Genomic DNA, 19,349 nt, shown 5'->3' with positions numbered 1-19,349 from the left:
ATGCACATCATTTTGAAGTCAAGTACAAAGTTGTTTTAGAGAATAAATTATAGGCCTTTAAAAGTGTCCCAGCCTGTAAAACTCCATATTCAGCAGCCAAACTGACTAATTCACTTGCACTGTTTTGTTATGTGAAAAGAAAAGACACTTAAAAAAAGAAGATCGATTTACTCAAGGTCCCCTATTACTAGGTTTGTCTGAGCTATGTCTGTTGATCACATCAGAAGACAGAGTTTACAAGAAAACAGCTGGATACACAGTGAGCTACTGACAGCGTGGCACTCTTCATTCACTGACGATCTCACGTTACATGATTGAAAACTCTGGAAAAAGAAAGTAAGTGGACTCTTGAGTTGGAACTGTTTTATTACAAGAAAACAGAAGAATTTTTTTGATAGTTTCAGCTCTCTTATAAAATAAAAATACTGTTTTTATATTTTACATATCTATGACAACAGACACCAAATGACAGCTAGTTTTAGTTCTGACTTACCTTCGGTGTGGCAACAACTTCTGTACTGATCAGCTCAGAACATTTCTTTAGAGATTTAAACAGTTAGGTACAAAACAAAAAAAACAAATACTCCTGTTATTGTTCTTTTTTTTTATTTTCTCTTGCCAGATTACTGTTCAGATGATAAAAAATGAAAATTATAAATGTATTATAGTACATGTTTATTCTTTGGATTGCAGCATAGAATTACATAAAACAATTAAATTAATCAAAACCCAAACTTGTGCTCAGATTTTTCTTTTTATAAGTCTTAATATGCGCATATATACACACATACGTACATACATACATAGGGCAACCACTCCGATGGTGCACTCACACATACTAATGACACATCAAGACAAACCCGGTCCACAGAATCAACAGTAGCAATGATTGATAATGATTCGTTAGTATGATCGTGATCTAGTAATACTGTTGACCAGGCCCAGGCCACATTAAACTCATGTCTGATGATTTGAATTTTTCTTCAGGTAAACGAGTGAAAGGTTTCAGGGACTGAAGGGGCTTTTTGTTTATTTGTTTGTTTGTTTTGCAGGAATAACTCCCTGACGTAGCAAAGCACCAAACCCCCTCGTTTAGCTTCTGTAAGCCTTCCATTATAACACAGCTCAGGTTATTATGGCTGTAGGTACCTATAAGGAGGAGTACTGATACCAACTGCCTTTAAAATGCACCATAAGGAGCAGCTGTAGATGGATTTTCCTGGAAAGCAGATCAAGCTGTCATTGCCAAAAAGAAAAACAACAAAAAAAGGCTGTGCTGCATTAAGCCAACAGCCATGTATTGCTTGTTTCCTGTGGTTTATTCTACTATGCAAGAACACACAGAGAGTAAACTGGGTTTAGTTAGTCCAGCAGTGAAGCAGGTTCAACTCTTTGTCAGCTACAAAGGCCTCAGGGAAGAAGTTGGTAGAACACTCTGGACGACCACAAGTGGTCGTAGAGGTAGCGACATGGTCAAAACTCACTTCCGAGGCAGGAGCACGAGTTTTTCATCCGATGCATATCCTAAACCTGCTGCTAAAAAGATGTAATCTGAAGCTGAAGCTGTCAGGCTTGATGCTGTGGGCCGGTGGGTGGCTGCTTTTCCACTGACTTTGATGATTTTCTGGTTGTGTATAAAATTCCCTGTGTGGAATGATTGAGGTTCGAGAGCAGCCACCAGGGGGCACCACAAACAGCTCTCCTTCAAGTTGTAAGGAGTAATAATAAAACCTGACAGCTCCACTGACAAAAATGACTCAAATTAGCTAATAAATAATTTAAAAAACTTCTTTTTTTTTTCACTGTGAAGCAGAATGGGTCTGTGTAGTTGTGGTGTGACCCTCTTAAACAGCACAGCATGCTGAGGGTTTAGAGTACAGCACGTTTTAGTTGAGTTAGAGAGCTGGGATTATTCCTGCTAAAACCAGTCTGGCTCCAGGTTGAAGGCCACGTTAAGGCGGTGGGAGTTGGGAGGTGTTGGGGGACAAGACATGTTGGTCCAGACCAGTGGTCCCGTAGTTAGCTCACAGCTGCAGGAAACGCAACAGGGAGGCAAATGTAACAAAGATATGGGACCAATTCTGAGCAAACAGAAGCACTTCAGACAAGAAACAATTTAAAAAAAGAAAAAAAAAAAAAAAAACGCAGAAATAAAAGAGACACTCGGGGCTGAAGACTGAATATGCTCGGACACAAGTCACATCGATAAACGTTGGAAGTAAATGTGGTTTAGGTGGTTGATACACTCACATACATAACACTGCTCATGGCTTTGCTTTAATCTAAAAAGTCGTTTCAGAACAGTTATATATCACTGATGCTACTTTTCTCTGTTTACCTTATTGCAATGGCGGCTGTTGCTCATGTGCATCTAATGTCGGCGTCACACTTAACCTGAAAAACTAATGTGTTGCAAACTGTGTGGAGAGTAAAGGAGGAAGAAAAAGACAAAATGTCTACATTGTTGTATCTTAACCACTACATGAACTTAGCTCTGCTGTCATGTAAAATACTATCTCACAACATGAGCAATTTTCAAACCTTTCTTTTTTACTTAAAAGGCAGTTGAGCAGGGAGCAGAGGAACATGGCTCCAAAAAGCCAGACCCAGAAAATGTTTAGTTCAGAGAGTAAAGAACAGCAGGTAAGTTGAGAACGCCGAGTCATAGAAAAATCTGGCTGTATTTTCTTCTTACATATTACAAGTGTTCCAGAAATGAACTCCTCGATTCCCTCTGGAGACGTTTGTGCAAATGAATTGAAGCGTCTTCGATATGGAAACAAGTGTGTGGAAGATACATGGTCACATGGTTTCTGAGGCACAATAACATAAAGGAAACATCCAGAAGCCTGAAGTGATCTCAAACCCATAAAATTAAAATAAAATAACAGTGTCTGAGCTCAGAGCAGGACGGAAGGGACCAGCAGCCACAGAGCGGATCCACGTCTGCTGCTGCTGGGGTCACGTCCCATCCGGCTGAGGACTCACTGACACAACTGAATCAAAGCAAAGTCTCATCCCCACACTCTCTCTCTCTCTCACACACACGCACGATACATGAGAAAACTTTACTCCCTTCCTTTATTACCACATAACTATTATGAACCACAATTTCGTAAAAATAACTGAACCAACCAACGTACCACTTCACAATCTGTCGGCCAATAACATACCAGACAGCCACCTGTGGTTACCAACCAACCAACCAACCAACCAACCAAGCAGAGAACTCCACGGTCCTGGGCTTTAAGGCCAGTAATAAATAACTAAATGATGGTGATATTACTTGTCTCATACTTCAGCTTTAATGCACCATCAACATTTATTTCTGTATTCCTCTTCAAAAATCACTGCAGACGTGATTTTTCACCCAGAAAATGTTCTAACCGTCTCTTTTTCAAGGCTCACGTTTACAAAGTGCCTCATTTTCAAAATTTTACTGCTTCATTAAAAATATTTTGGCCACTGAACCACAGTACTGACATTAATTCCTCCATTTGGGATTTAAAAAAAAATTACTAAATTCCAATCTAGTATACAGTAAGAGATGGAGAGCGTTAGATAAATCAACTGATCCATTTACAGTATAATTTACAATGCTAATAGCAGCAATTTTCATGGAATCATTTGTGCAACATTTATTAAAATAAAAGGCTTTATCAATTTTCATGCGATAAAGGCATGTGTACAAGCATTTAAATATAAATAGTAAAATCACGCTTCTTAAATTAAGAAACGCATGATATAGATATATATTTAGGAATGGGGAAAAAATATATAGTATCCATACAGATGATAGTGTTTGGACACACTGAGTGCATTTACATGCACATAGAGTATTCCATATAATGTTTTTATATGAATTGTTATATCATCTGAAATTGTTACAGTTTCTTTTTTTTGCATACAATGATTAACTGTTACCATAGAAACAGCCTTTGATGACACAACCTGACTCGTAGACATCAATAATAATGTCAACATACAGATTCAGGTTTGTGACCATTAGGATATGAACCGTATCCCACCATATGTCGAAATATCGGATCTGTCACCATTAAATCAATAACTTCCACACGCTCACTTGGTGAGACTCCGCACTGATCAAACCAAACACTTCACGCCGACCAGAGTCTCCAGAGATTTACTTCAGCGATTCCACAACGTTTGGAAACTTGAGAAAGATGAGATTAACAAAAGAACGGTCAGCAGCCGAGATATCCTGGATCCTACGTCTCCTACGAGGCAGCTCTCTGATCAGATCCTCTGGATATGTGTCAGTCGTGTATGTGACGCAGCGCTGCGTTGTACTGCTAATGCTTCACCATAAATCATCATTTACTTCAGATACAACAGATGCGTCAGGAATGTTCAGTCAGTCCAAACTGTTTCTTTCCCAGAACGTACTCGTAGCTCATCCTCCCAGTTGTGTCACTTGTTATGAAATAAAAACATAAAAACATAAAAATGTATTTAAAACAGATCAAATGCATGAAGCAAACCGATTCTCCCCTCAAGTGTAATCCTCCCAGCAGGATTTCTGCCAGCCTGTCCATCTCATCTACTCTTTTCCTCATCACATACTCGAGCCCATCTCCGCTGATGCAACACTAAGCTACTGCCCTGTGGACAGCGCCTCCTGGTGTCAGAGGACGACCAGGACACCTGCTGTCGTACACAGTCCAGTCAGTGTCACACCATCATTGACACACGACATTACACCACCCTCTGCTCACGTACAGAAGCTTCTTATCCAACATCTCCAGTGCAAAAATTTAGACTTTAAAAGTCTCCCAGTACAAACATCTTGCTTCCATAGTGGCTCCGTCCAATGAGCACGCACTTCTCCTGCTCTACACATCTAATCTTTAACACCAACACAACTACTACAACAACAACAACAACAACAACAACAACATCTTGTGCACACAGGTTAACACTGTACAACATTTACAAACACAAACACACACACACATCCATCCTTTGCCTTTCCCCGCTACAGTCCCTGAGATCACCTCACACTTAGCACAAGTTAGCACAAGGCATTCTCATCAACACAAACACAGCTAATAGTAATTAAATACACAGAAAAACAAATGCAAACCAAGCCGTGGTGAAGGCACATTCTGGGAGAATCTATCCTCAAGAGAAAAGAAAAGGAGTCCAGGATGGAGAGAGCGAGAGAGAGAGGGAGAGTCTCCAGAGAGTGTCTCAAACGATGAGTCAAAGAGTCAGTCTGCAGACGAGACCACGAGAGGTCGGGGGGGGGGGGGGGGGGGGAGTGGCAGCCGGAGCATCACCAGGGAGACGCATCATATCCAAGGGTGCAAACACATCACAGGTGGAAATCCAGCAATAAGTCTGCAGTTATGGTCTGGATGCCCCCCAGCGTGATCAATTCATCACATTTTTTGATGAACAGTTGCAGATGTGAGCTGGGATCAATAACGTGACTGGTTTGCATCCCTGGATACCGTCCCATCATCCTGTCTCCAGTGTCCGACCCACAGAGAGCTCCGATGCTCCCAATATGATAAGGTCTGCTTCCATTCATTCTCAGCAGTCTTCCCATTGACCACCATTCATGTAGCATCATCTCAAATGATAAATAGTCCTTCCGTGGACTTTTATATTCTCTGCATAGTCTCTCGTTGCATTCATTCTCTTCACTGTCTTTATTCTGTTGCCGTCCATTAACTGTGAACGGATGCTGCTGCGGGTGTAGTTTGGTGGGTGGGGTGAGTGGGTGGGTGGGGCAGTAAGTCAGTTCTGATGTGTGAGCCTGTTGCATAGCTGGGAGGAGAAGGGAGGAGGGGTTAAGGGGGGAGGGAGGGAGGTTAAGTGAGCTGTGTGGAGTTCATCTCTCCCGTCCAGCTCCTAGTTTCCCTGTCTCAACTGCTCCAGGATTTGCGGTTCTCTCGACTCCGGGCGACGATGGCTTCTCCTCGCAGGATGGGGACGTGAGCCGGGGGAGCGAACTCTCCCGTCGTTCGCCGACTGGTCCGGTCGCGACAGGACAGCCGGTCTGGGCGAACCAGCACCCCGTAACCCGGTTTACAGTGGAAGTAGCGATGGCCTCCGACCGAGCCGTCGTTCTTACCTGTGGGAAGAAAAACAGTGAGGGTGACCGGCGGCTCCGGAAATGTTCTGTGCGATATGAATGAAGTGAGTGGGGTAAGCCAGAGGGGTAGGGGTGGTATGGGTGGGATAAGGGTGGGACAATAGCTCACATAGTTATGACGTACACATTTTATATACGATGTAGGGTGGTATATGTATGATTTAAGGTGGTGTATGTATGTATGTATGTATGTATGTATGTATGTATGTCAATTATGTAGCTGTGAATTTGATTTAATGTGGGCATATTGTAAAAAGGGGGGGGGTGAAATAATAAAAACTTGATCACAAAAAAATGAATGAAGTGAGTGTTGTACTGGTGTACCCACCTACAGGCGTGTCCAGCTCTACCCCCACCCACACCCCGTCAGCAAACTGCGTCACTCCCAGGTAGCGCACTGTCCCCGCCTTATTGCCTCCCACTGTCACATATGCCCCTTCTCTGAGCCAGTCGGGCAGATTGTCGTCATGGTTACGCTCGTCGTCGTCCACAAAGATCTCTAGCCGTTCAAACCCTTCACCTCCTCCTCCTGAGTTGACCAGCGTCTGTTTAGAGAAGGACGTTTCTCCGGTGACATTGTTGTGATTGGCTGAGCTGTTTGACAAAGGCGGGGCGACCACGGGAGCCACTTTGACACCACACTGAGAAGGAGAGGTCACAACATCGTTCCCGTCAGCACGCTGCTGCTGCTGCTGCTGCTGCTGCTGGGGGTTTGTGGGTAACGTAGTCTCAGCAGCCAGGAGGGAGGAGGACGAGGAGGAGGGTTGGAGAACATCGGACAGGGTAACCGTAGAGACACTAGTGGAGAAGTAGCCGCTTGACGACTGGCTGAGGGGGCTGAGGGGGGTGGTGTCATGCGGGTCATGCACAGGAAGAGGTGGGACTTCTGGGAACTCTGCCCGCCTGTCTTTGGTCGGGGGCTGCAGCACAGCGGTCTACAGGAAACCCACAGTTGCCGCAGGAACGGAGGGACGGACGAGAGCATGCAAACAAGGCAAAATAAAACAACAATCAGCACTAATCATCAACTTCCCCAAAAACACAACAATCGTCTTTTAGGCCGACAGGAAGAAATGCAACAAGGTCAATGGTCTGTTTTGTAAGGGACCATTTCCATCATCTGCTAATCTGTTTTTTTATTTACTCATTGAACCAGGCCAGGAACTAAATCTGGACAAATGGATCTATTGTTATCAATAGTGCTTTCAACTTGAGTATGTGCATACTTTGTATTAGACAGAGACTTGAGAGCAAATGTGAAAGATATGAAACAAACATGAAAGATTCCTGTGCTGCTTTGGCAGGAACCTAAACCCTTAGTGAAGTACAAGTTCTGGATCAAATCTTGGTTAAAAGCCACTGATCATCCACCAGAGTCTAGACAACTGAGGTCAACATATAAGAGCAGGGAGGACGGGGCACAGTCTCACCGTCTCATTCTTGACTCGGCTGTCGTCCCCTCCTGTTGATGTCATGATGCGTGGTACATGCTGCCGAGTAACATCAAACAAGGTTAGGACAGGAGTCAAAAGACATCAAACGTAGAAGCGTGCATACTCACTGGAAAAGTAACGTGTCTGACAGTCCAGAGTAATTTGATGCTGATATTTGACATTTGTTAACTGGATCCTCATCCTACTATTGCTCATTTAAAGTGCCTTGTTTGAGTGCACCTCAACTGTAACTGTTAAAGGGGAATTGCCGTTTTTTTACAATCTGGACCTTATTTCTAGCATAAAATACGATCATTTACTCACCCAGATAACTTTGGTGTCATTACAAGTCGTTCTGATGAAATTAGATCCAGCCGAGAGCCGCGTATATCCATATAATGCGAGTCTACAGGGCAGCGCAATGTAACCTCTAAATAACACATTATCCGCCGTGAAACACCAATATCTTGTTATGATACGCTAGTGCTACTCCCCTCTGAGTCCGGGGTTAGCTGTTATCAACATCCGGGGTCTGTAGGTTGACCTACTGACCTCTGACCTGGATATCATCTCATTCTGATAATAATTTTTAGCGCGACTAGCCAGAGCTTTAGTGAGTCCAGGCTGCAGAGAGGAAGCCTGTGGAAGCTGAACTTCGTCCAGCTGCTCATTTCGTTCTGACAAGTCGGAAACACGCAGAAACAAACCATTAGCGGTAGCAACAAGCCGCGCCGCACCGCGGTCGGAGATGACATCATCCAGGTCAGAAGTTAGTAGGTCAACCTACAGACCCCGGATGTTGATAACAGGTAACCCCGGACTCAGAGGGGAATAGCACAAGCATATCATAACAAAATATTGGTGAAAGTAACGAGTTTCGCGGAAGATAATGTGTTATTTAGAGGCTGCATTCCGTTGCCTTATAGACTCGCATTATACGGATATACGCGGCTCTCGGCTGGAGCAAATTTCGTCAGAAGGACTTGTAATGACACCAAAGTTATCTGGGTGAGTAAATTATCGTATTTTATGCTAGAAATAAGTTCCAGATTGTAAAAAACGGCAATTCCCCTTTAAGGGTTTGTGCTCCATGTCAGTGAGCTCTACTGCATCGTCTCTGCTGACCTGCTGGCTCTGCGGCGAAGGTCTCAGCTCCTTCTTGTCATCTCGCACTGGAAACAGAGACTTGAGCAGTTTGGGCATCTGAGGAACCAGCGCCTTAACTGAAAGATAAGAGGCAGCAAGTCCTGAACGACCTGGGGGGCGGGGCGGGGTGGGGCAGGGTGGGGCGGGGTGGGGCAGGGAGGTGAGAGAAAGGAGGAAGAGGAGGCAGGAGAGAGGTAGGAAGCAAGGACACAAGAGGAGGTGCGGGAGGTAGAGGAGATGTGAAAGATTAAGACAGGAAGTTGAGAGCGAGTCCAGGAAATGGCAACAACCCAAAAGCAGTGATAGACTGACAGGAGAAAACATCGGCTGGCACTGGTGGTTGATTTAGCTATTACAGCGGAGATAACATTCTAATCACTGAAGCGTGAAATTAATCAAAATCAATTAATTCTGTTCATTTTTTAAAACAGAATTAATCTAAGAGCATGCCACAGTAAAATGGATTCTGACTGACATGAAAGAGACATCGCTATGAATCAGATAGCTGGAAGAAATAATCAGATTGACCAGATCAGACACTGAAAGAATTAGTGAGGAATATTAGGAGAGAGGAGGGAGAAGTTAACATTGAGTTAGAAACAGCAAGAATCAGTAGACGAGACACCAAAAGAGGAAGGTAAGAAGGGAGATGTTAGACATGGGGTATTATTGGCTGGGCAAAATGGGAACAGAGTGGTGACCCAGCACTTTCTAATGTAAACAGTGACACGAGATGGTGTAGTAAAATACGGCGTTATGGCAACATCAGACAGAGGAAGAAGAGCGGGTAAGACCAGGAGAACATGGTATCAACGTTAAAGGATTACCGAGGTGTGTGTGTGTGTGTGTGTGTGTGATGGAGTAAACAGAACAGCTGTGAATGGAAAGAAAAAAGCAAGAGAGCAGAGTGGAGGAGTCACAGGGGGAGAGGAGAGGTGGTGGAGGTTTACCTGGCTCTGGTTCCTGGCTCTGTGGGGGGGACATCGCGAAGGGAGTAGGGGACGAGGAAGGGGAGGTGGAGTAGGTGGAGGGGGAGGAGGCGGGGCGGGGGAGGGTGCGGTGAAACTGAGAGGGCATGAAGATATCCTGCTGGCTCTCCCATCGACCCTGAGAGGAAGACACACAGAAAGAAACGTGGCGTCAGAGCTGAAAACGCCTGTTGGGAATGACACCATGTTTGTACTAGTTTTGTTCTGATTTGTATGTGTCACCTTATCATCCAGCAGGGAGGTTGTGGACAAGTCCTGTCTACTTCCAGACAGCTGAGGACGGACAGACAGAGTATATTTAGAGGATATTATCATCACCTCATAGATGATGACATTGCTATTAGTTGCGGTCGTATTTGTGTTTTACCCTGTGGACAGAAGGAGAACTGAGGCTCCGTCTGTTGCTCCTTCCTCGGCCAGCCAGTTGCTCCTTCACTGCCACCTCCTACAACACACACACACACAATTTCAAGACATGACGATTGACAAAATTGAAAATGTGACAAATACAGCCCTTTTTACATTGAACACTAATAGCCACCAACATCTGATTGTTGTCAGTGTGAAAGGGTACAATCTCCATCAACTCCCAGATTACATGACTCTGTAGTGAGGGGTATTTGTCAGATCAGCAGCAATGTAAACACAACACATTTGTGTGCTGTGAAGTATTTCAGAGCAAAAACAAACCAGTGTTGGCGCATATGTAAATGCTGTAAAAATATATGTCTGCATGTCTACCTGTCTGAGTCTATCCAGAGTCAGGATGTTCTCCAGGCTCAGGACACTTCGGAGGTATTTCTCAATGGCAGCCTCCTCATCACCCGACTGGCTGCTGTGTGCGCTGGCAGCGAGCCGGGCCAACATCTCCCTGTCTTCTGATCCAGGAGCGTCCTGATTGGGCAAAATATTAGAAAGATTTTTGTGTTCAATAATTCTTTTTTACCGCACTCAACACAGAATTTCAGACGCCCTTTCATTTCCTTTACCCCGGGGATGTTGGAGACCACCTCGAACGTGACCCCGCAGCCTGGTATTGTGCTGCGGGTGGACATCCTTCTCAGAAAGTTGTGAGCGAAGCCCTGGCGGCCGGGGTTAACGTTGACGCAGATTCTCTTCCTCAGGACCAGCTGCATGTCGGCAGGATGGCTGAGCTGAACCACCACTCGCACCGTCAGGTACACTCGCTGCTCCGGCCACGCTCCCCCGCGACTGAGCTGAGGGCATTCGTGGACAGTCGAGTCCCACGATGCCTCGGCTTTCACCTGCGGGGGGGGGGGTTCAACGATCGCACTCACTGTTAATAAAACTATTCTTCATATAGACTCTGAGAATTCCTCAGGAAATTATTTCATTCATCCTCACCTCTCCGTCATAGTGTTTGACAATCTGGAGATCAAAGAAGTCGTCCTCGTCTTCTCCACTCAGGGTGGCATCCCAGCCTCCGGCCTCAGGGACCTCAAACTGGTCTTGAGAGCTGAGGTCATCAGCTGGAGGGACAACAGCAAAATCATTGTAAATCACAGAGCAACAGTAAAGTCACATTATTGTGCCTACAATCAGCTCACGGATCAGAATAAACTAACATACGTTTGAGGTTGAGAAAGAGGACAGGAATATGAGTCTCCATGCCTGGCAGAGGAACCCTGTGAAAGACACAAAACACAGGGATGTAAATGTGTCTTTGTTTGTACCTTGGTGCCTCAGAGTGATACATTTTGACCAACTGTGTAGAAACGTGACAGAAACCAAACCAGAGACACGGACACGTCCTGCCTTTGTGTCCTTACCATTCAGCAGGTGCTCCGGGGATGCCGCTGCCAGCAGAGGGCACCATGACGGCGTTCCTCTCCTCTGTCAGAGTCAAGCGCCACTCCAGCAGCTGAGCCTCCCTCTCCATGTCATCCTCTGTCTTTTCTGTGCACACAATAACGCTCAAACATTACACCTCCTACGCTGCCACCCGACAGAACAGCCTGCAGGGTGTAGAGGGTTGTGTAACACGTTTTTTTTTTTTTTAAGTATAAGTGCAGTTTTATGTACATTTGGGTGTGGTCAGAGTTTTCCCCGGCGTACTGTGAGTGTGTGTTGATGTGTCTTGGACCGTTACCTGCTTTGCTGACCAGGCTCTGGAGGTGTTGGTCGAGGTATTCCTGTCTCTTAGTGAGAGCGCCTAGCCACTGCCGCCGCAAACGCTCCAGATCTCTTTCCTGTGCAACAAACAAGCCAGTTAATCATCTTTGGCTTCATTTCAGCTCCAAGTCTATTTAAGACTTACTGACAGAGAGCAGGCTGTAGGCAAGAGTTGTGTTAAACTGCTCTACCTGATAACTGTCCATCTCGTCTATTTCCTGGTTTGCTGTCGTGTTTCTGATTTCCACACAGCCCACGGACACTGCAAGCACTATTTCTGATATCAGAGGCATGGTGCCCGAGTCCTGAACTGAACGTACGTCCACCTGGATTCGCCTCGACTGACCCTAGAGATGGGGAGGGAAGGAGGTAATCAGAAGCAAGACACAGTTAAAAAGAAAAAAAAAGGATGTTTAGAAGTTGGGTTTCAGCTCAGGTTAGCCAGTTCCCCCGGCCCCGACCTTGTTTAATGTGGTTATGTCAGAAAATCTCCTACCTGTCGGAGCTGGAAGACTCCTCCAGTCCGTACGTCTCTGGCAGGAACCACTTCCACAGGGACAAAGTCTCCGTTTTCGTTTATCTCCAGGATTTGAATCCACAGCTCCAGACGACGCATAACCTCACTCCATCTGCCAAAACAAAGTTTGTCATCCATCTGGGAAACGACGGAGTGTGCTGTTTTTTCATCACTCACTGGTGAGCTAGTCTTGCAAACCTACACAGGAGTTCATTTCATTTTTTTTATTTGTTCAAGCCAAAGCAATTTTACGACTTTTCCCAATTAACATACGAAAACACAACGCTTTCTTATTCTCTGGTTGGAAAGGAGCAGGGAGAAGATACATCTTATATTGCCTGTCCCTCACTCAATACATAATTACTCTGAAATAATCTGTCAGTCACTGAGCAACAGTCTTACAATAGGGATAACAAAACAAACAAACACAGTTTCAATCTGACTTTCTTGCATTAATAAAAAGAGTTTGTGAGTCATTCATTACTTTTGTCATAAGTACTGATTGTTATTTCTTTTTGCATTTTCTTGAATTGGAATACAATTGTACAGGTCTTGAGATCATTACATTGAGTTAAAGGTGAACATGTGTCTACCTGTCTCGTAGTGTGCGTGTCTTGGCCTGGATGATGCTGAGGTCCCACAGGGCGGGGTTCCTGCCTGCATCTGCCTGCCTGTGCCCATAAACCTCGATGGCGACTGCCCCCTCTGTGAGGTACTCGATGAAATCCTCCGTCACTGACACAGCCAGCTCCTACACAACACATAGATACCAGTGTCAAACAGACACATACACGATACCTACCCCGTGGCCATTATAAAAACATCACACAACAATGGTTAACCCAACAAACTCTTTATAATTCATGAGAGCTTTTAGGTGTGTTGTTGTTGTTAGCCTTTTAAAAGTCCCTCCCAGTGATCACCTTGCAGCTGTCAAACACAACCATGCAATGCGGGTCCTTGGTGCTGGGTGATGAGGATGATGGATCCACTTCAGGAGCCACGATGATGGGTTCAGACTGGTCCCAGAATGAGTACTGACAGAAGACAAAGTTGGACAGGTACTGGGGGAGACCAGTGGCTTGCAGGATCTTAATCTGTAGAGGAGATACAGGTCAACATGATGATTAGCATTTTATTCCCATGCAAATTATCTTGTTTTTTCTAATGAATTGACCCACTTTTTAAGTCATTCATGAAGTGTGCTGACTAATGGAGTAATGTAATGCACTCGTCTCTGATAATCTGTTCGTCCTCTTACCATGCATACAAGTTTTCTATCCTGGACTTCCGAGTCTTGGTTGTTGTCCGATTCATCTCCTCCAGCCATGTTGTCCTCCAAGCCTCCCCCAACCCTCACCACCTCCACATGGAGACGACCTGCAACCTGGCAACATGAAAAAAAGGGGGGAAAACACAGACATAAGATGAAATGTGGAAGATATCAGCTAACAGACTTCACTCATTTTTTTTAAAAACTCATTTTTCCCTAGAATTTTAGTATGTAACATAAATCATTCTCGTAACAAGGTTATGGTGTTACTGTGAGTTTACACCCTGGCATCTTTCCCTCTCACTTTCCAGGAAAGTCAAATCTAGAAACTATAAAATCAAATACATTTAGCTAATCTGATGAAAAGTTTGAAGTCATTATGGATTTAGGTTTAACCCTGTTTCAGTTATGAAAGGAAACAGGTTTGAAGGAGAAGAAGCTGGCATTTGCCTTTACCCAAGATATTTAGGGCATTATGGGATTTGAGAATCACATTTCTAATCTGCTTTACTATCAACAGTGTGTGTGTGACCCCCTACCTCTCCCTTTTGGTTGATGATGGGAATGGCGTATTGCAGCTTGACATCATAGAAGAGACAGGAGAGGAAAACATTGGCGACGCCGATCAGACTGTGGTTTTCCTGCTCATCAAAGAACGGGTCAGCTCGACGGAAATATGAGCGCATCACCTGGACAAGGAAAAGGAAAATTTTTTTTACTACAACTACTATTTTGCATATTTCAATCACACGTTGGTGACAGTGTTTGTTATTCATGGATCCAAAACCTGCCTCGAGGGTATGTCCTCATTACATAATCACCAGAGTCATATATTGTGTTTGTGCACTTGTGCTTACTGATGGAGCTGTCATAGTGACCTGGCAGGGTTATTATGACATGACAGTGTTGTCAAGCCAACTCACTGGGTTGTCTTGGTGATGTTGGTTATAGTCCTGCCACTCCTGGTACAGCTCTCTCATGTCCACCAGACGATTCTCCATCTTCTCCAAGCTCCAGATCTGTTTCCCGCGACAACGCCGCCGCACCTGAATCGCTGGTTCACTGAGCACAGCATCCCTCTGCACACACACACACACACACACACACACACACACACACACACACACACACACACACACACACACACACACACACACACACACACACACACACACACACACACACACACACACACACACACACACACACACACACACACACACACACACACACACACACACACACACACACACACACACACACACACACACACACACACACACACACCTAATTAGGTTCTAAACTACGACAGCAGACAGGCAACCCCCACGTGAGTGTGTTCATGTTTCTGCATGTGAGACCTTGCGGTTGGCGTTGAGGTTGTCCGATGGGATCTGCAGTGTGACTCTGTACTCGGTGTGACGCTCCAGCTCCTCAGAGATGAAACAGGCTTCTTGCACCAGGAGGTTTGCCCTCACTATCTGCTCCCTCAACCTCCTCAGACTCCGAACCAACACCACCTCCCTGCAACAGGAATCAGAGCAGAGAGAGGAGAGAAGGAAAAGTAGAATTTGCATTGATTTATTCAGACCCAACAGGCAGAGGCATGAGTCCACAGTCACAGACACTCACCTGTCCTCACTCCACTGTCTCAGTCTGCTCTGAGCGCTGGATGAATGGCTCATCCCACCCATACTGAGTCTCTCCAGGCTGCGGTAGTGAGACTGCTGTCCTGGACCTTGCTGGCCTGGTGCCGCTGCTCCGGAGGAGCCTGTGGACAGACGGTCTGGGTTCAGCTTCTTCCGGAGCTGCTGCAGCTCCTGCTCATACATCTGCCTCTGCCGCTCCAGAGCAGAGCGCTTCTCCTCTTCATGCTGCCTCTCCAGAGACTGAAGGACCGCCTGCATGGGATCTAACAGGACATAACAGAAACGGGTTAGAAAAGATAAATAAACAACTGTCTGTCTGTTCTGTCAGTACAGAGACATTTAATATACATGACATCTCCTTACCATTATTGCCCAGGGCTTTCATCATGACCTCTGTTTGGGCAAACTCATAGGAGAAGCTGACTTCACTGGAGACTTCACTAGCCGTGTCACCATCTGCATCCAGCTGTTCGCTGCTGCTACTGTTCTTCATTACACCGCCCTCACCCTCCTCATCCTCTGCTCCTCGAGAGCGCCTCTTAGGCAGGTTGATTCTGCAGGTAGAAGGGTATCCATTCATTAACTTTGATCTTTAGTAGCATTTGGTTAATTTGCTTCGGCCAAACTGTCAATGATTTGAAATGACACCGAACACACTGAAGAGATTCAACAGAATATTGAATAATATTCTACGATATGAACATTAAAAAAAAAAGTATTAGAATAGTTTAACTTGCAAACAACATACAAACATTTACAGTTTGCATAAAATTACCTAAAGAAGTGGTTGTTTCCCCAGAAGATGCGGTCGCCATGGTGAAGCTGCAGAGCACTGGTCACTGGAGAGCCATTAACACACGTCCTACAACACAAAAGAGCAGTGACATTAATATTATAAGCTGATGTAATGATGACTTTGTAGATAAAAGGGTTCATAATCCTTGCTGTGTGAGTATGTGTCACTGACAACAAAGCTTCACTCAGGCAGCTACTGGAGTCTGGCTCCGTTTCATTAGTGTAACCTACCGAGCGTTGCGGTATGGGGTGAGCATAACAGCAGCATCTGCTGTAATATCGATGACACAGTGCTCTGCCTGGATACCCATCCCACACAACTGGATGTCCTGAGAGTCTGCTGAGCCCACCTTTGTGTGTTCCTAAGACAACAATGAAGGCATTGATTTTAAATTCAGCATAACAGATTGAATTCGTGTGCTGAGGTTTCCCAACATTCAAACACTGTTTACCACAGTTACACAGTCAGTATTAAAATGACACCTCTAATATCCAAAAAGTGGGTCTGTAAAGATTTTCTACAGTGGAGATGAGAGAAGAAGCAGGCCCGGAGGCACTCCTGTTTGGTATTCTGTGTTAATAGGAAAATTATTAAAGGGACAACGAGGAGTTTTGGAAAAGCGAAGCGTTTTCACACTACATTTATGAGCCTCCGCGCGCACCGTGAAATTCTTTGACCGGCACAAGACAGACTCATGTTTTCATTCATCAATAATTAAAGTCAGAGGTTCGAAGACGATCACATACCGTCGTAGTTCCGACCATAAACGGTGATTCGGCGGCGTTATTCTCATGATTCGACGCGAAACCGAAAGTAAAGAAACGCTGGTCGGCTCGCCCAGCATTTCCGCCACCACTAATAATAACAAAATAACGATAGAGACAAAACGATATATTTATCGAAAATGGGCCCATTAACAAGTGTGGGTAACGCAGATTCATCCACATTAATATGAGACTTTTTTATTGTCGTGGAATTTTTCGTTCTGCCGATGAAGAAACTCCTCGTTGTCCCTTTAATAATTAACAATAAAAAATTAAGCATGAGGAACAAAATGTTTGATGTTACCTTTAGGTAGTACACCAGCAGTTCATTGAGAGCAGGATCAGCGTTGAGGTTTACAAGAAAGCTCTTGTCATCTCCAACTTTAATCCCTGAAGACTGGAGGGAAATCCCCAGACTCTCTAACTGCTTCTGACGCTCCTATGAACACACACACACACACACAGACAAACACAGCGTAAGATTCAATATCTAAACGATGCAAAAAATGCTGAAAATCTGTTTTTGCACATTTCAAGCCTCACATGTGTCCTACCTGTGCAACCTCCTCAGTTTTGCGGAGCTTCTCCTCCCAGGTGATGGTCATCTCTTGAATCAACTTCTCAGACTCTTCCAGACGCTCCTTCAGCTCTGGGGCTTTCAAAGACTAGATTTAAAAAAAAAAAAAAAAAAAAAACAGCATATGAGGGAAAGCAGAGGTTTTCTACATACTGATTTCTGAGATTTAATACATGTAGATGTCCCACCTCCGCCTGAGTCAGCTGTACTCTTAGTTTTTCTACTTCTTCTCGGAGCTCCCTGATGATGCGAGCATTGGGGTCTTCATTAACCACGGCGTGGTTGACGATGTTCTTGGCTCGGTCGGCGTAACGCAGTGTCGACAGTGTTTCCTCATAGTTGTCTGCAGCCGGACTCACGGTTGCAACCATAGCTGTGCGACTATTGCCTCCCAGACAGTCCTGGAGATAGAAGCAGGAGAGAAGCAGGGATGATAAAAACTGTGGTCTTTTTTCATGAGACAATGAAGAGGATGATTTTGATTGAGCGTGTACCTTCAGCAGCCATGTCAGGACAGAGTCTCTGTAAGGAACAAACTTGTTCTTGTTTTTGGCAGTCCCTTGTTCGGCCAGCGCTGAGATAACCAGACCCAGTGTAGTCAACGACCTGACAGACACACACACACACAAAAACATTAAGGACAAGTACTTCCCATTTTATTTCATGTACCTGCTTGTGGGTTTGTGTCACATAAAGTGGCACATAAATTCTTTAAAAAATCGTAATGAACCTTATATCCTTCCTTCTAACACATTCAAATCTTTAAAGTGAAAGTGACTAATTCTGATGGGCCACTGCTCTGTGTTAAGGGAAGAAAATGATGCGAGAATAAAAAAAATAATACAGCCAGAGATAAACAATTTTCGATCCGGAGTTCTTATTCAAGTTAACAACCTGATAAACACCCTGTCGTGAGTTTGTGTGTTTGTGCTTGAATACTTTGGCGTACTTGTTGATGTTGCTTCCCTCCTTCAGTCGTTCTCCTGCTGCTCCTGTCTTTGCTGCTCTCTCACTTCCAGCCAAGTCTACCAGACTCAACCGACTCACCTTTTCCCCACTTGTCTGGAAACAGAGAGAGAAACACAAACAAAAAGTGATTATTGCGTTGTTGGCTACATTGAAGAGTTAAACTGACAACTTGCATATGTTCTTTATTAAGCCCCTTTTAACATTTTCTGCAACTGCAAACCCTTGCCTTCTACGTAGGTCTTGCAGATAATAATTTTATTTTTCTGTTCTGTTATAGACTGTTAAAATCCACCATGGTGGCAAATTCTACATCAACTACAACAGACTTTGTCTCTTTTAAGACTCTCTGGATCTTTCTCAAGCAGGTGATATTGAAGACTATTTACCATTTGTCCACAAAGACTTAAGACCAAGAAACGTGAACCTGACATATGGTTGACTCAAAGCAATAAAGGGAACCATAAATAACAGTGTCATCAGACAAAGTTCTGTTTGTTTTGTAGCTGACACCGTCATGCAGCTTCAGTGCTTCGTGGACATATGGCCTTGCAGTGTGACAAGGTCGGGGATTTCCACTTCTGTCCCCCGTTACATGCGACCAGCTTTTCTTCTCCTTCTGACAGTTGTCAGCAGTCTGATACTGTATGTCTGATTCAGGTTAGCGCACCATCTGGCAAAGAGCACTGCAATGTCAAGGTTGGTCTGAGGACATACAAAGTCTGGAGGCTCACTGTAGGACATTTCTGCAGATCAGGATCTGCTGACATTCCTGAAAGTAGGACAGTGCATCCACATGAGGTCTGACAAATCTCTGACGGCATATTAAACACCAGAGAGGCTCCACATCAAGACAGTCACCTGCTGGGTTTTCAACAGCTCTCAAGTGCACGCATAAGAGCAACAGACAACCCTGCGATAAACAACTAGTTGTTTTATTAGAAATGTCACCTAATCAAATAGCTGTTGAGTTGCTCTGAATTTC

The 19,349-nt window shown here is 44.7% G+C and overlaps 1 protein-coding gene across 1 annotated transcript in view; it reads right to left on the bottom strand.

Moving 5' to 3' along the window:
* Positions 1–293: 293 nt before the first annotated feature.
* Positions 294–19,349, bottom strand: part of kif13ba (kinesin family member 13Ba) — a 44,437-nt gene continuing 25,381 nt past the window's right edge. The window contains exons 10-39 of the mRNA XM_084001465.1: positions 18,348–18,460; positions 17,893–18,004; positions 17,587–17,799; positions 17,376–17,486; positions 17,126–17,260; positions 16,288–16,418; positions 16,037–16,123; positions 15,625–15,815; positions 15,245–15,524; positions 14,974–15,136; positions 14,536–14,691; positions 14,152–14,301; positions 13,601–13,726; positions 13,263–13,436; positions 12,933–13,090; positions 12,319–12,451; positions 12,014–12,169; positions 11,800–11,899; positions 11,480–11,606; positions 11,280–11,335; positions 11,055–11,179; positions 10,679–10,954; positions 10,431–10,583; positions 10,057–10,134; positions 9,912–9,962; positions 9,651–9,807; positions 8,680–8,777; positions 7,552–7,611; positions 6,450–7,056; positions 294–6,100 (exon numbers count right to left, since the gene is read on the bottom strand). Coding sequence (XP_083857591.1) covers positions 5,892–6,100; positions 6,450–7,056; positions 7,552–7,611; positions 8,680–8,777; positions 9,651–9,807; positions 9,912–9,962; positions 10,057–10,134; positions 10,431–10,583; positions 10,679–10,954; positions 11,055–11,179; positions 11,280–11,335; positions 11,480–11,606; positions 11,800–11,899; positions 12,014–12,169; positions 12,319–12,451; positions 12,933–13,090; positions 13,263–13,436; positions 13,601–13,726; positions 14,152–14,301; positions 14,536–14,691; positions 14,974–15,136; positions 15,245–15,524; positions 15,625–15,815; positions 16,037–16,123; positions 16,288–16,418; positions 17,126–17,260; positions 17,376–17,486; positions 17,587–17,799; positions 17,893–18,004; positions 18,348–18,460 — 4,686 coding nt within the window. The 3' untranslated portion in view covers positions 294–5,891. The remainder of the gene's footprint in view (positions 6,101–6,449; positions 7,057–7,551; positions 7,612–8,679; positions 8,778–9,650; positions 9,808–9,911; positions 9,963–10,056; positions 10,135–10,430; positions 10,584–10,678; positions 10,955–11,054; positions 11,180–11,279; positions 11,336–11,479; positions 11,607–11,799; positions 11,900–12,013; positions 12,170–12,318; positions 12,452–12,932; positions 13,091–13,262; positions 13,437–13,600; positions 13,727–14,151; positions 14,302–14,535; positions 14,692–14,973; positions 15,137–15,244; positions 15,525–15,624; positions 15,816–16,036; positions 16,124–16,287; positions 16,419–17,125; positions 17,261–17,375; positions 17,487–17,586; positions 17,800–17,892; positions 18,005–18,347; positions 18,461–19,349) is intronic.

The sequence above is a fragment of the Trachurus trachurus genome (genome assembly GCF_905171665.1).
Source record: "Trachurus trachurus genome assembly, chromosome: 3".
Lineage (NCBI taxonomy): Eukaryota > Metazoa > Chordata > Actinopteri > Carangiformes > Carangidae > Trachurus > Trachurus trachurus.
This window is presented reverse-complemented; position numbering and strand designations above follow the sequence as displayed.